The sequence below is a fragment of the Spodoptera frugiperda genome, chromosome 30 (genome assembly GCF_023101765.2).
Source record: "Spodoptera frugiperda isolate SF20-4 chromosome 30, AGI-APGP_CSIRO_Sfru_2.0, whole genome shotgun sequence".
NCBI classification, from domain to species: Eukaryota; Metazoa; Arthropoda; class Insecta; order Lepidoptera; family Noctuidae; genus Spodoptera; species Spodoptera frugiperda.
Genome location: NC_064241.1, coordinates 9,226,593 through 9,242,519, shown reverse-complemented (window position 1 = coordinate 9,242,519; position 15,927 = coordinate 9,226,593). Strand labels below are relative to the sequence as shown.

The 15,927-nt window shown below is 38.9% G+C and overlaps 1 protein-coding gene and 1 long non-coding RNA gene across 2 annotated transcripts; one reads left to right on the top strand and one right to left on the bottom strand.

Moving 5' to 3' along the window:
* Positions 1–1,627: 1,627 nt before the first annotated feature.
* Positions 1,628–3,089, top strand: LOC118270055 (uncharacterized). Its single transcript, XR_007707461.1, has 3 exons — positions 1,628–1,725; positions 2,074–2,208; positions 2,934–3,089. It is a non-coding gene; the product is annotated as an uncharacterized LOC118270055 (long non-coding RNA).
* Positions 3,090–5,187: 2,098 nt separating this feature from the next.
* LOC118269829 (homeobox protein 10-like) lies at positions 5,188–7,547 on the bottom strand. Its single transcript, XM_035585157.2, has 3 exons — positions 6,915–7,547; positions 6,604–6,673; positions 5,188–6,110 (listed from the first exon to the last, which is right to left on the bottom strand). Exons 1-3 carry the CDS (start codon positions 7,545–7,547, stop codon positions 5,188–5,190), a joined length of 1,626 nt encoding a protein of 541 aa, XP_035441050.2.
* Positions 7,548–15,927: the final 8,380 nt, after the last annotated feature.

Genomic DNA, 15,927 nt, shown 5'->3' with positions numbered 1-15,927 from the left:
GTATTCCATAGCCCGCGGACTGCAAAGGAGGCACCACAGTTAAATGATGACATGGTATTCCATAGCCCACCATGACAAATAAAAGCACTACAGGGACTGAAATTATTTGAGTTATTAGTCCCAACTATCAAAGCTGACATGGTATTTATTAACCCGCCATGGGTTCCAAAATCGCCAAATGAGAGATAACAAGGAGCTTGCAGAGTCTCCATAATATAAAGCGGTTTATGAAGAATTCCAGCAGTCAATCTAGAGCATTGAAGCGCCCGAGATTGGTTTCAATCAATCCAATGGAAAATGCAACGTTACCACTAAATATTATGCCGGAGTAGTGCGATTAATAGTGCGGTCAGTACGCGAACCATCAAATTACAGTTTCATCAACAACCTGATTCTCAAGAACTTTCTTCATATGAAGAAATTATTGAAAGCGTGTTACTTTTGTAGACAAGGTAAATGTAACTGCTGCCATTGAGGTGGAGATGTAGCCAACCTGAAATTTCATACCGGAACAGTGCATGCATTCACGGTATTTATACGGGACATCAAAATACAGTTTCATCAACAATCAACAACCAACAACCTGGTTCTCATAAACTTTCATTATACACAATTACAGAATAGCCTAGCAGAACGACTATTCTCCAAGCATGTATGAGAACAATCAACTTATTGTTCCACTGAGCACTACACAAGAGTCCCCTCACCAGCCAGAAATAGAAATTCTACCTCATATGCAACATGTTACTCATCTGATGAATTCTCAAGAATTGTGTTTATTGGGGTCTACGTAAGAAGAAATAATTGGAAGCCTGTTATTTCTTGAGTTGTACTCTGTACAACTGACAAGGCGTACAGAGATAGATGCAGCCAAATGATGAAGAGATGCATTCTACATACATGTGCTACGACACATGACAAGTGATAGATTCGAGATTGGTTTGAAGCTCCATATAGACGATCAACGTTACCACAAATATTAACCGGATAATGCGATTAATAGTGCGGTCAGTACGCGAACCATCAAATTACAGTTTCATCAACAACCTAATTGGCTCAAGAACTTTCAATGAAGAAATTATTGAAAGCCCGTTACTTTTGTAGCAGCCCTGCCATTGAGGAGGAGATCAGCCAACCTGAAATTTCATAAAATGCATTCACGGTATTTCTACGGGACATCAAAATACAGTTTCATCAACAATCAACAACCAACAACCTGGTTCTCATAAACATGCATTCACCGTGTTTGACAATTACAGAATAGCCTAGCAGAACGACTATTCTCCATCCATGTATGAGAACAATCAACTTATAGTTCCACAGCACTACACAAAAGTCCTCACCAGCCAGAAATAGAAGTTCTACCTCATATAACATGTTACTCATCCGATGATTCTCAAGAATTTCCTTTATTGGGGTCTACAAAGAAGAAATAATTGGAAGCCCGTTAAGCAACATGTACTCAAGGCGTGGAGATGAAGCAGCCTGAGAAGATGCATTCCATAATGTGTATGCGACACATGAGGTGAATAGATACGAGACTATAACCAGCAGAAGAGCCCAGAAGGTTTGTAAAACTTTCCTAAAAACAACTGTTGAAAATCAATAATCACCTTGCCATTAAAGATTTCTTCAATTAACGAACAACATGACTCACATGAAGTGGAAGATCATCCCGTTATGGAAAGAGGACTACAGACTATCTCCAGCAGAAGAGCCCAGAAGGTTTGTGAAACTTATTTTAAAGATGTAATAATTAGTAAAAATTAGTTTACAACATGAAGTAAGTCCAATCAAAGGAATCCATCTTTTGCTAGTCAACGAATATTATGAATGCGAAAATTTGTGAGTTTGTGGGTCTGTGTGTATGTTTGTTACTCAATTACGGCAAAACGGTTCAAAGGATGGAGATTAAATTCGGACCAAGGAAAGATTATGGTCTGAAATAACACATACATATATTCCTTTTTATCCCACAGGAACGCAGGTGAAGCCGCTGACAGAAGTTAGTTGTTTTTATATATGTTTAAGGAAACTCGACAATGATTTCCGTTTTTGTTTTTATTGTTTCAGGTCTATCCACAATCCATGGGATCTTCAAAGCTGTAGTAAAACGTAAGCACAAGGGCACAATACTCAAGAAATGTATATTGTTGGGGCACAGGACTGTGTGAGTGCCCCAGCCAAACCCATTTGATTCATCCCGAGGTAAGTGATATTTTTTATTTAGCTATTAACCTTTAGTTCAATTCGAACTCGTATGCATATAAAACAGTCTATATGGTACCACCTAATAGGCAAAAGATTAAACATCAACAGAAACCGTATTGTTTGATACACAAGTAAGTATTGAACTTTACTTAAAACACAAGTAATTATTGCAATACCTAGCTCTCTCCATAGAACTTTGATTCAAATTATTAGGTATATTGTCCCTGAGATAATATTATGTCAGTTTGAAGTAATGTTTCCGTGTAACAGATTAAAGATTTTTGACGACAGACACCATGCCCCATACCTTAGATAAGAAATGTAATAGAGAGAGAACAGAAGAATACTTAGGTGATGTGGTCGCAAGTGCGACTACCGGGTTCGGTTCTACTCGGGTTCGATTCCCGGGTCAAGTAAAGTATTGCTGAGCTTTTTTCTGCTTTTTGATAATTTCTCAGTGGTAGTACGAAGTCTGGAATTGTGCCCAGTGTACGTGTAACACAATTGGTGAAGAGTGGGTGTACATTATATTTACAGTGGCATTACGTGCCGTAATGTGCATCTCTGCCTACCCCTTCGGGGATAAAAGGCGTGATGATACGAGCAATATACATGTTAATAGAAAAAATATTATTACATTTACAAAAACTAAATATGTACTTTATTATTTTTCATTAATTTGTAAATTATTTATTATAATTGATTTCGTTTTGATTTTTCAGTACTATCCACAACCCATGGGACCTTTGAAGCAGTAGTGAAGCGTAAGCGCAAGTGTACTATTTCCAAGAAATTTACATTATTGGGGCACAATATTGTCGAAGTGCCCTTAACCAACCTCATCTGATGCAATCCCGTGATACGTGTGATGATACATAAGTTGTAATCTACTATCTTGAGACGAAACACAAACTGAATTTTATCAAAATTATCAGATTGTAAGTAAAAAATTACAACCCCACGTTGGTATTCAAGTACGTGATTTATTGTGATGTATTCATTTTTTACATATTAAGTGAAATACAGGTAACTATCGCCCGAATACTCAAACGCTACTCAATTTTAAGTTGTACTTAAATATCGTGCTATCTCTGTCATTTTATAAAGAATTGATAGTGACAGTACTACATTTGAGAGCGTCTTAAAATTGAGTAGCGTTTGAGTATTCGGGCATATATCTAATGCCGGAGCCAGGCATGTGAGTACTTGTTTGTACGGTAGGTAACATTGATGCTATATTGCCACATATTAATTTGAACACTAGTGAACTAACAAGTGCGCACAGCTCAGGCGGACGGCATTTAAGTACAACAAAATCCCAGTTTTATGTAAATGTCTCAATTGAATAAATATGATTTTAGTACTATTGTTTGTTTAATTTTCTAATTATAAAACAAATTTTATTTAGTTGAATCAGCAGGTACATACAAATCACGTTATGTAAAACCAGTATAAACTGACCGATGTGTGAAATGATAATACAAAGTGAGGTCATGATTAACTGGTTAATGTAGCTGTGATGAGAAGGGTAATTGGTTAGTCAGAGCGCCGTACACGCTTTCGTTTCGATTACTTTACTTTTTTGACTGCACGGTTGGTGCGGTGGCTGGGCAATTGGCTGCCACGCAACGGGTAGCGGGTTCGATTCCCGCACGGAGCAACTCTTTGTGTGATCCACAAATTGTTGTTTCAGGTCTGGGTTTGTAAACGCACCTACGACACAGGAGAAAATCCTAATGTGGGGCAACGTTTTTTTTTTTTTTAAAAAACTTTAGACGTAAAGCAAAATCATACTGAGATTACAGATAAGGGGGTCGTTTAACTTTAGGTTAAGATATGTATTTAGGGGTGGTTGGCGAAAACGGCTGTTGCTCGTATAAAATTGACGGACTACGAGTAGAACCTTCTTTAGAAACACTTGTAATTTTTTACTTCATGATATAAGATGAAATAAGACCAATAAAATATAATAAGAAAGTATGAAAATATATTAATTTATCATTTTAAAATCTGCTCAATATAGACAAACTCGTACATTGTTATAACTATTATTTAACTTAATGAAATAACAACGAATTAACATTATACGTTAACTAGAAACTAGGTATCATTAACAAAACAAGAGTTAAAACTAAATACACACTCGCATTTATTTTTAGAACAACTATCTTGTAACTTTATGAAATAACAACGAATAAACTACGTATCATTAACAAAACAAGAGTTAAAACTAAATACACACTCGCACTTATTTTTAGAACAACTATCTTGAGATATACACTAAATTAATATTAGAACTTGAAACGGCCTGAAATGAGATTCCGATATTTCGGCACTGTTGCAAGCGCCATGATCACGGAAACTCATAGACACAAATAAACATGGTAAATATCCCGTTTCAAGTTCTAATACTAGTGTTAGTGACCATGTCAGTTTAAAAACTTATATACTAAATTAACTAAAAATCACGGTACTCACGTAAATTAATCAGTAGGCTGCACGAAGTCGCCGCGTCTGTGCACGCTGCTCATGATGAAGTGTCCCTCTGTGACTCGAAACTAGTAGAGCTAAGCTAAACCGTGATTTTTAGTTAACTCGCACTAAAGTATCATATAATCATCATTTCAGATATAAACCATGAACCCGAAATTTTATTATTATGGATAAGAATTCAAAATTGTATTCAACAATTTGCTGACATGTTAAAATTCACACATCATTCATCAGTTATAAAAATAAATTAATGAATTTAAGCGCTACTTATTGAAAAGTTTTTTTATATACAAATATACTAACTTTATTTTTTATGTATACACCCTGATACTAAATATAGAATTAAAATAACGACATTTTATAAGTTCACTAAGACGCTAAAATTATTGGAAAACTTCAATAATACTATTTGGCAATTTTCAGAAAAAAAAAACAGTAATACGAAAGAGAGTTAGAAATAGTGGTTACAACAATACCTTAAAACTATAGAGATATATAAGACGTAGAATATTTGGTTGGAGTCGAAGGTTGAGGTTGACTTGCAGGATCCGGAGTAATCAAATATGAGAAGTACGGATCTTGACCCAAAGTCAAGTTTGGTGTTCTGCTTTCATCATAAGTAGTCATCGATGCTGATGGTAAAGTTGGAGCAAAGCCATAGGTGTCTGCAGTTGTTGGAGGAATAACAGCGCTTGGCATTGGATTATAGTAAGATGACCCGGCACCAAACCTTACTAAATCATCATTTAGTTTTATGTTAGCACCGTTCGGCACGTAGCTATCAGATGCTAACGAAGACAGAGTATTAGAATTCGGTGGCAGTGAGTCATCGTTGCCGTATCGATAAACCTCAGGCATCGGTGAGTAAGTGGCTCTGTTTGGTACTCCTGGATAGTAAGGCGGATAAGACAAGTTTGGTGTATACGCAGGCAATTCTACAGTATTTTGTGGCCCTTTTAAAATTGTTTTCAATGGATTAATAGCGGTGTATTCTGGTGGCCTAGGAATACCGTCGTTCGGTTGAAGATAAATTTTATGGTGAGTTGCGTTGTTGTCAGACATGAGACGTCTGTGTCGATCATGTCCACCACAGTTTCTTCCATGAGTCATTTTGTGATCTCGATTTGGTGACATCTCCTTGGAGCTTGAAGGACTGCTATCATCCACCGACGAGGATGGCTTGTTATGTTTGTTGTCTTTCTTGTATTTCATTCTTCTATTCTGGAACCAGATCTTAATTTGTCGCTCCGTAAGTTGTAAATAATTGGCGAGTTCAATTCGTCGTGGTCGACAGAGGTAACGAGTTTCACGAAACTCATTTTCTAATTCAACAAGCTGTGAGCTCGTATAGGCTGTTCGGGCCCTTTTTGTAAAACCTTTCGTATACGATGAGTCGGTTGACATTTCTGAAAATACACAAATGAAGAATTATATATTGAAATATTAATTATCACTTATTTACTATTAACATTGTTTTTTATTTTAATATTTTTACACGCGTAGGTTATTTAGAAAAATATATAGGATTAGGATGAATGTAAAATGCTAGATATATGTACATATGCATCACGCTATAAATTCCTCACTGTTTAACACTCATGGCCATGCTGAGTCCCGATTATATTATTAAGAGAATGTCAATGACATGTGTTGCTGGCTGTAAGATGCTTGAAAACAAAAGTAGAGGTAGTTTAATCGATCACAATAGTTTGTGGATGGTAGATAGCAGTTGCTCAATGAAAAATATGGATTTTCAGAACCCTAGAAGCTAATTAGTAAGAAGAAAGAAGTTTGAAGATAACAATGAAAATAAAACACGTGCATAGTTAATGTATCATCACAAAGACTAATAAAAGCTCAAAAACGAATAAATTTAAAAAATATTTGATATCAACTTACCAGATGTTGTTAAAGACGCGGAGCTACCAACAGCTGTACTGGATACAGGCTTACTATTCCAGGAAGTATTCTGGAATTATTAAATTTAAAACTGTTTTTATAAAACGTCTAACTTTGACCAAACGCACCACTGCAATAAGGTGAGTTCGACCTAATTCTTAATTACTACTACTAACTACTACAAATTAAAATGTCATTAAGAATCCGGTTGGTTTGCGGTAAATCACAGTCGTCACTATACAGACGTTTGCTATAAATTTCATTCTTTTGTCTATTTCAATAGAGTGTAATTTGTTCTAGCATTTACTGACCTGAGTTGAAAAGTTATGGTCATGAATATCATTGATATCTCTTGCAGGTTCCTTAGTGACTTCGTTGTTTAAATTACTTCTTTCGTGGTATCGAACAAGTTCGTTGACAGCATAGTTTCTGGTATAAACAACTTGATTTCCAAGGTGCGACGCAGCTGGACTGAAGACGTCGGTTTTCTCAACACACGCTTCGGATACAACTTCTTCAGTTCCAGAACCATAGTTGTTGGAGTTATTGCTGATATTTTCGTAATTGGGAATTTGATATTCATATCGTGATTCTAATTCATCTCGACAATTGGCATTGTAGGATTGTTGCAACCCAAGAATGTCATGGATGCTAAACCCTGTGGAATCTCTTGAGTTATAATCTTGTACAAAAGCGTTAGATATTGTATCTTCTGGCTTACAATCAGAATATACGTTGTCGTGAACGTTATAGTTGACACCTTCAGCTAATATGTCTTCAACGCCATGAGACGTAACTCCACTAGGTTTACAGTCATCTCTCTGCGATAGAGGAACAGTCTCTAACTTCGGCATACTTGAATTTGAAATATCTGATTCAGTGGAATCTCTAGAGTCCTCTTCATCAGTAACTAGGCTTGGTGGTGACGGGGTTGGTGAAGACATGGTATTTTTCACAGATGTTATATTAATATTCACTAATAAAATCTTTCGATCACTAAACAGCTAGGCGACCGCACAGTATGAAACTTGTTTACAAAATGCTTTTTCGTCACCTGAACGTCGTTAATTTGGTAATGACTTTGTTTGTTTGTGTGTATAATTTTTAAGGGCTAGTGCATTTGTGTGCAGTAGATAAGAGGAACATACCGGGTTTCCGATAGTCTGCATACAATAGATAAGCTTTAAAATCTGTTTCGGTAGCCAACACGCCTATCACAAATATTTGTACTAAATGGTCCTTAAGTTTACTTTGTATTCTCATTGGGTCTTTGGTTCAATTTTGTGATGGCGGAAATACTATTTGGGGTTTTTCTATATATATTGTATTGGTAGATTGCCTGGATATGTAGCGATGTTTAACTCGTGAATTATACTTCTGCATAGTAAGCCAGCTTAATTGAAATTGTCCACTGCGGCCCTTATCAAAATTAATAATATGGAGACAAGTTTTCTCTTGCCAGGTATGGTATGGCGATTTATCCAATGAGTCTATCTGCCGAACTCAAAGACATTCAATGATTACTTAAAATGTTCCTTAGAAACGATATTGTATGGAAAACAAGGATTGAGTTAAATAAAATCAATAAATTACTCTGAGAACGGTAATATAATACTGTAGAAAAGTTAATTACTAAAACCAGATGCGCACTTGCAGTCGCAGACTAGCAAGCGTTACTTACCAACAAAAATCGTAAGAATCACACTAGATGACAACTTGGTACTTTATACAGAAAGCCATAAAAGTAAAAAATTAAACCCACAATCAACCATAACAATGACAATGATGGAAACCATATTATATTTAACTCAATAGAAGCAAAGATGGTTTTACTAAAATTATTAATAATATATTTTATTTTGTTATCAAAATCAATTAGACGTTTCTGTGATGAATATTAAAACCACAACCTTTAGGCTATTTAGGTTTCTACCTACTTGTGACCACTGATACTAAACTCATTAAGATAGAAACAAATTCCCTGACAATACTCCGGTTAAAATATTACAGTTCATATTTAAAAATCAAAATGATGTGTGAATACAATGATGGTGTAGATTTCGCTAATCCTATAAGTGATTTTGAAATTAAAATAGATTATAATGGTCATTATAATTATGGTAACGTGCTAAGTAATAAAGGTTTAAATGTTTCTTTTCATAACAATCAGAAACCTATTGAGTTTGTATAGGATACTTAAGTGGATGACACGCGCCTAAGTGTTACATTAATTTGGTAGGTAATGACTACTGCAATTGTGCAATTTTTTGTTGTAACTCCTCGAAATACAAATTTATAAATACACATTACTATAGCATTGTAGTACAGAGCCACGTAAATACATATTGATGTTTTTAAACGTTTTTTTTTGGCAATATTGAGTTATATTACATACATCATTCGATGGAGAAAAATTCGGTGATTCCGATCATGTATATAAGTTAATATCCCAAAAAAAATACACTTAGCTTGTCAACCGTCAATATAATATAACTGTAGAAGTGTTAATTCTGTCTTTTTTTTTTTTTTTTTTTTTTTTATAGGGACAAGCCCGCCGCAACCTCCCATACCGCTGCAACTCCTGTAAGCCAGGATCTACAGTAGATACAACCATGAAAACACCGGAACACTGAAGTCCGGCGCGTCCCAGGGAAATGAATGACTGTCTTGGATCCCGCAACGAAATAAATCAGAAGATATTATTAGAGGAGAAGAAAAGAAAACGATAGTTTCCACTTCCCTCGGTGAATTTAATGCAGGAGACAGAATGACTTAAGCCTTAAGGCACAAAGAGACTCCACAACTGGGAGAAGCCCAGTCGCCAAGCACCACGGAAATTTGACTTAAAACTAAGTGGGTCCTATGTGTGAGCTGTTATACTTGCTTCCAATAATAGGTATGGCAAAAACGCCTAAACGCACGGAAATTCGTTCTAGACTCCACAAGGTCCGTATAATAGACTACACCTGATGAAACAGTTAAATTATCCAACATAGTGTTACGCTCAGATTGCCAGAGACCACACTCCCAGAGTATGTGATGGGCGGATTGCTCATGTTGCAACTCCGCTGTCGAACATTGGCACCATGGTGAATCAACGAGTTTAAATGAGAACAATTTGCTTTTAAAGTTGCCATGGCCAGTAAGAAACTGGGCAACACAGTGATCCACCTCCAGCCATGTCCTCTCCAGTCGCTCATGCACGGATGGAAAGAACTGGTAAAGGTGACGGCCCTTGGTAGAAGATTCCCATCTGCACTGCCATTCAATTAGAAGCTCATCCCAGACGTCCGTTAATGGCTTAAGCAGTCTAGCAATTTTGTTTCGATCACGTGCTAGAAAGTTTGCGGAAAAGTTAGGTCTCGCATTGTAATACATAGCAGCACGTCGCTGCACCTCAAGATCGACTGGAAGTAGTCCCGCGAGCACAGGTAGGGCCTCTGTGCTAACCGTCCTATAAGCCTTACACAGAAAGATCAAGGCTAGACGCTGACCTTGAAGAAGCTTCCGCCGTACCGCGCCTATTGTGGCCCTATCAGCCCATACTGGTGCCCCGTAGCACACGCATCCCAGGTAGGTTGCTCCATATATGGTTTTGAGCGTAAGAAAAGAGAGACCCCAGGTCGCCTTCGAAATTCGCGTGAGTGCATAGAAATTATTTTTAGCTTTCTCACTAATAGTCTTAATATGTTCAATAAAAGAAAAGTTTTTTTCTAAGACTAGACCGAGATAGCAAACCGACTCCTTTCGTTTTACGGGAACGTTTTGGAATTTAATGGACGGCCAAGATTTCAAGTTTCCTTTAAGCAATAGCTGGTAGGTTTTATGTGGTGCAAAAGTTAATCGATTACGTTCGCCCCAACGCGAGATCCCACCGAGGCAGTCTTTAGCTAGATTCTCCAGTCCGGCGCGGGTATTTGACTGTATTAACAAAAGGCCATCATCCGCATATCCAGTTAATGTACAACCAGAAGGAAGGGGGATCGCGAGCAAATCATCAAACCCTAGATTCCATAAATACGGGCCAATAACCGAGCCCTGAGGACATCCCATTGACAAAGACTTCGACCGCGAACAATGACCAAGTTTCAGTTTTACAGAACCGTGAAGAAAATACGTGTATATTAGTTTGTATATGTTACTGAAACAGCCACGCCCTTTAAGTTTTAGGAGTAACATTGGCCACCACGCGTTATCAAAGGCACCGGAAATGTCTAGAAAAATGCCTACTACATATTTGTGCTCAGATGAATTCACCGTGGTTCGGACAGAGAGAGCCGCGTCTACAGTAGATTTACCTACAGTGAAGCCAAATTGATTATTGTGAAATTTCGGTCCACCGGGCATTAAACGAGGAACGATAAGCCGCTCAAGGAGTTTTCCTAATGATGGTAAAAGCGTAATAGGCCGGTATGACTTAGGGTCATCGGGTGGTTTATTTCCATTCTTAGGTATTATGCGAATGAATCCACGTCGCCATATACGAGGAAAGACGCCCTCCGCTATACAACGATTAAAGACAGACAGGATCGCGTCAGCCGCAGATTTGCACGCTTCTATTATCATTTTATTTGAAACCTTATCCTCACCAGACGATTTATTCAAAGGCAAGGTTTTAACAACAGTTACGAGCTCGCTGACGGAAGGTAGATCAGACACCGGTGAATCGGGCGGTATAGCTGCCCACGACCTAATCTGCTGATGATAATCATTGTCTGTCTCGGATATATCGTCAGGGATGAGTTCATCGAGTAGAACTTCCGTTGTCTCCTCAATACCAGTGGTGTGAACATTGTTGACTTTTATGTTCTGTACGAACGCCAGATCGACGGATCTGTTGGCTTTGAACTCATGGTACAGAGGCGACCACGGACCCTCGCTATCCAGCCTCTGCACTACTCTCCGCAACAGGTTACCCTTGGCTTTCTCCACTGAAGCCCTATAGCGTGACCTGGCAACTCTAAACGCAATCAATGCTTCATCAAATGCAAAACCTGTGACTTTACGTTTCTTTAATTTATTTAACTGTTTACGCGCTCTACGGAAGCATTTACGCTGTTCAACCAGATAATTATTCCACCAGTCACATCTGCGCGTACTGGTCAAGGATCCCCGACCAAACGCAATGTCGGCACAGTAAGTAAAAGTATCTGACATGATTTCAGCACCTTCTTCGGCCGAAAGGTCTCCGCGAGTGAAGTCTGTGGCCTGAGATGCAAATAATAAGCTAAAGAAGTTCCAGTCCGCGCCCTTAGTTTTATATCTAAAGCCACTACTGCAAAGCGTTGGACCCCGGGGTAATCCCGAAACAAATTCGTACACGATCAGGCGATGGTCACTACATGACGCATCCGGTAGGACACGCCACCTATCCAAGCTAACGTCCGAACTAGAAAGTGTGACGTCAATACAAGATTCGCCCATTTGGCTGCAAAAAGTAGGTGGTGCATCAGGGGTGTTATGTATGGAGAGATTCATTTCGGCAATGAATTCTTCAACGGCACAACGCCGTTCCATGTCAGTAGCCCTAACCTTGCCATACCATAAAGATGAAGACGCATTGACGTCGGCGCCAATGATAACTTTGGAGCCAGAAAGTGACTGCAAGACGTTACGGAGGTGATGAATGTGAGGAGTAACTGAGTCAGAATATTGAAAGTAACAGCTCACAGCGTAAAGTTTATAGTTTCCCGAAGCAATCTCCGCCACGGCACAGTGTGACGTCATTAAATTAGTTATTGATGTTACTGTAAAATTAGGTGATCTCGTGACGTAAATTCCAGCTCGTGACCTACTGTTCAGCTGCACTACCCTGTGCCTTAAGTGGGCATTTTGATATTGTTCTTGAACAAGTACTATGTCAAGTTGATAGTCGACTATTAGTTTGTCTAACTCGGACGTCGCAACCCTATCATTGTGGAGATTTAACTGTCCTATAGTCAACCTATCCATGTTGTTATTTAATAAGTTGTAGTTAAGATAAGTTGTTCAAGTTTCGCTTTGTAGGTACCACACTCGGGCGAACCACAACGGTGGTCGTGAGGTTTTTTAAAGCGTTTACACGCCACGCATGTCGGTACAAAATTTTTATTATTTGTATGAGGGCAGGTGTCGGTCTCATGCGACTCGGCACAATTAGCGCAGGTGGGTGTTTTTACAGTACAATGCTTTCTAACGTGACCGAAATGCTGACACAAATGACACTTTACAATCTCAACATCATCGATGAAACGGCAAGTAGCCCAATCTATAAAAAGTTTGTCTTTGGTTGTAACCAGATGTTTCCGAATATTCGCGTCTATTTCAATGCCAACCCACTTGCGACCGTTTTGCAAAGTACGCCGGCGGGTAATTTTACAAGATTTTATAAAATCTTGCTCCTTTACTTCGATTTCCCCACTTATATTTTGACGATACAGTGAGGTCAAAAACGCGGCGTCCTCCATAGAACCAGGGACGTCCTTGACAAGGATACGCGGCCTACGACCTTTTGGCTTTTCTAAACGCAAACCGGCGGTACGAATCGCTGCCACGGACTCGAGTTTCTTTATTTGCCGCTCGTTAGCAACGCGCAATACGACACCCGACTTCGCGGTTTTTTTCACTCCTACAATTTGGAAACCGTCATCGCAGGGTTTGATCGCCTTCATAAGCGCCTGTTTAGTCGCCGATGACGACGCAAAATCAGCTGAGCGCTCGGTTGTCGGGTAGGCGACAACACACGGAAGCGGGGCGCGGGATTCCATCGCGGGCGCGATCTTGCTGGGCAAACGCAGTTTCAAAGATTCGGCATATGACATTTTATTATCGACCGTTTTTTTTCCGCTGTCATGCAAGACGACGACTTACACCTGTCTAACTCACGTTCCGCATTAGACAATTTGGTCTCGACGCAGGACGATTTCACCGCCAAAATCGCGACAATACCCGTGACTCGCTGGGTTAGCTCAACTATCGTGGTTTTGCTGCCTGTGGCTAGACGCGAATCGAGCACGATTTCATTAATTTTCGACAATAATTGTGTTGCCTCAGTCATAAGGTCTGTGTAGCCCTTATTACTCTCACTCGCCGGGGATGACAAATTCGGCGAAACGCACGTTTGTACACGCTTGGACGACCTATCCTCGGGAGTCGCGTACGTCGGAGATTCGATCTCGCTGAATAGCCGCTTCGAGCTACACGGCGGCGATCGCGGAGTTAGTCGACTTTTTCGAAAGCCATCGCGATCGGGCGGGTCATTGTGCGACGACATCGTTTATTATACTACGATTATTCCCGGTAACAATTGAAAACAACACAGCTTAGTACGACTATAAAGAAATAAACTGTAAAAAATCACACACAAATTTATATCCTGTCACCCGCAATAAAAGAAATAAATGGACTTACCGAAAGTGTGCTGAATATAACGTAATTACGTGGATTAATTCTGTCTATTGAAATTATATTTTTTTGTCTGTATGTTCACGCATCATGCAAAAACGACTACGACGAAACTTGGTATAATTATAGTTTAATATCCAGGGCACAACATTGAGTACTTTTTATCCCGAAAAACAAACTTAATTTTGCGGCTTGATCCCTAGACTCGACTACTGTACAAATAATATGTTTGTCGAATGTTAGACTACCCACAGTGGACTTTATGCTTTAATTGTAGGGCAGATAGTCGAAATTAGCTTGAACTACTATTATAAATGCGAAAGATGGTAAGTTTGTGGGAATGTTTCTTACTCAATCTCGTCATAACTGCTGGGACTGCTGCTGAAGGGACCAGGATGAATTTTGGAACAGGGGTAGATTATAGTCTGGAATAACACATTGGCTACTTTCTACCCCTGGCATCGCAGGCGAAGCCGCTGGCTGAAGCTAGATTCAGTACAGATCATAAATCCTTATAATTGATTCCGATTTTCGGTTCAAATGTTGACTCCCATTTTTTTCCAGGAGCCTAGAAAAATCTTACGGGATATTAAAAAAGTAGGATACTATCCTAATGGACATGAAATTCAACACAAGTAGCCTAGGTATGTATAAAAAATGTATAACCCATTGAACTACATAACACAATAGATTGCAGCTACGCTTAAAATACCAAACAATTTTATTTTAAACAGCTAGAAATCCTAGTTTATGACTTTACCAACAAAAGCGATACTACATATATTTGATCGTCTGCTGCCAGCTGCTCGGGTATCAAATCGACGACCCTGGCTATTGTCTCGGATGATGGATGAGCTCCATTCGTGTGGGATTGAAGCTCTCACAGCTTACGTTTGTTCCGATCCTGTGTAGACAGATTATGACCTCATAAATTCGTATTATGTGTCATTGGTAATATTGAACGTGGAAGTTTGTGCATTTGATACGGTTAATTTTTTATTACGAACTGAAATTGAGTTAGTTCAACATCTGTTTCGGTATCAAGAAATCTAAAAACAATATTTACAACACTTTGGACAGAATTCAATTGTTTTACCGCCGCACTCAGTCATTTAATGATTACTTAATTCACTCCTTAGCAATTGTTTTCGAAACAAAATCGTTAGTAAGGAATAGTTTAAGTAATCATTAAATGACTCTGAGTACGGCAGTTAGTATTGTAAAGCCTCGTCCCCACTAGGGACATTTGTCGAGCAACATTAGTCGCCGGTGACAACAGGCGATGTCGGGCGACGTCGGGCGACATCGCTGCGACATTGTTGAAATTGTTCACTCTATCACTGATCTTCATCGACTGTGCGACAAGGAACAGTTTCAACAATGTCGCCTGACGTCGCCCGCAATCGCCTAATGTCTCCAGGGACACATGTCGCTCGACAAATGTTCCTAGTGGGGACGAGGCTTAATGCATTAATAAAAGATGTTTATTCATTTTATGATATTTATTTTAAGAATACTGGTTATGTGTATTGAATAAAATTAAACTGCTTATTAACTTAAGGCAAGATACCTAAAGTTAGTTACTTTGTAATACAAAATCAGTCATAATAATTCGCTTATTCAGCATAGACCGTTAACTGTAATAAAATTTACTGCTTCTGGACAAAGCGGACTAGTTCCGACGAAGACCCCAAGCTCACAACGTCAACGCGATGATATATTACGATTTGTTCAAAGGGGACCCTTTTTTGTTCTCGCCGTAATGGTTTTACTTTAATCGACACCGGTAAAGGACACAAATATGATTCTCAACGGGTGTGAAAAGGACGAAGATAGAGCGTATCTGTTCCCGCCAAAGAGAAAAGTGATTCAAGCCGAGTTGGTGTTTGGATGACTATCAACAGTTTGCTTTAGACTTCTGGAAGCGATGTTTGTGGCATT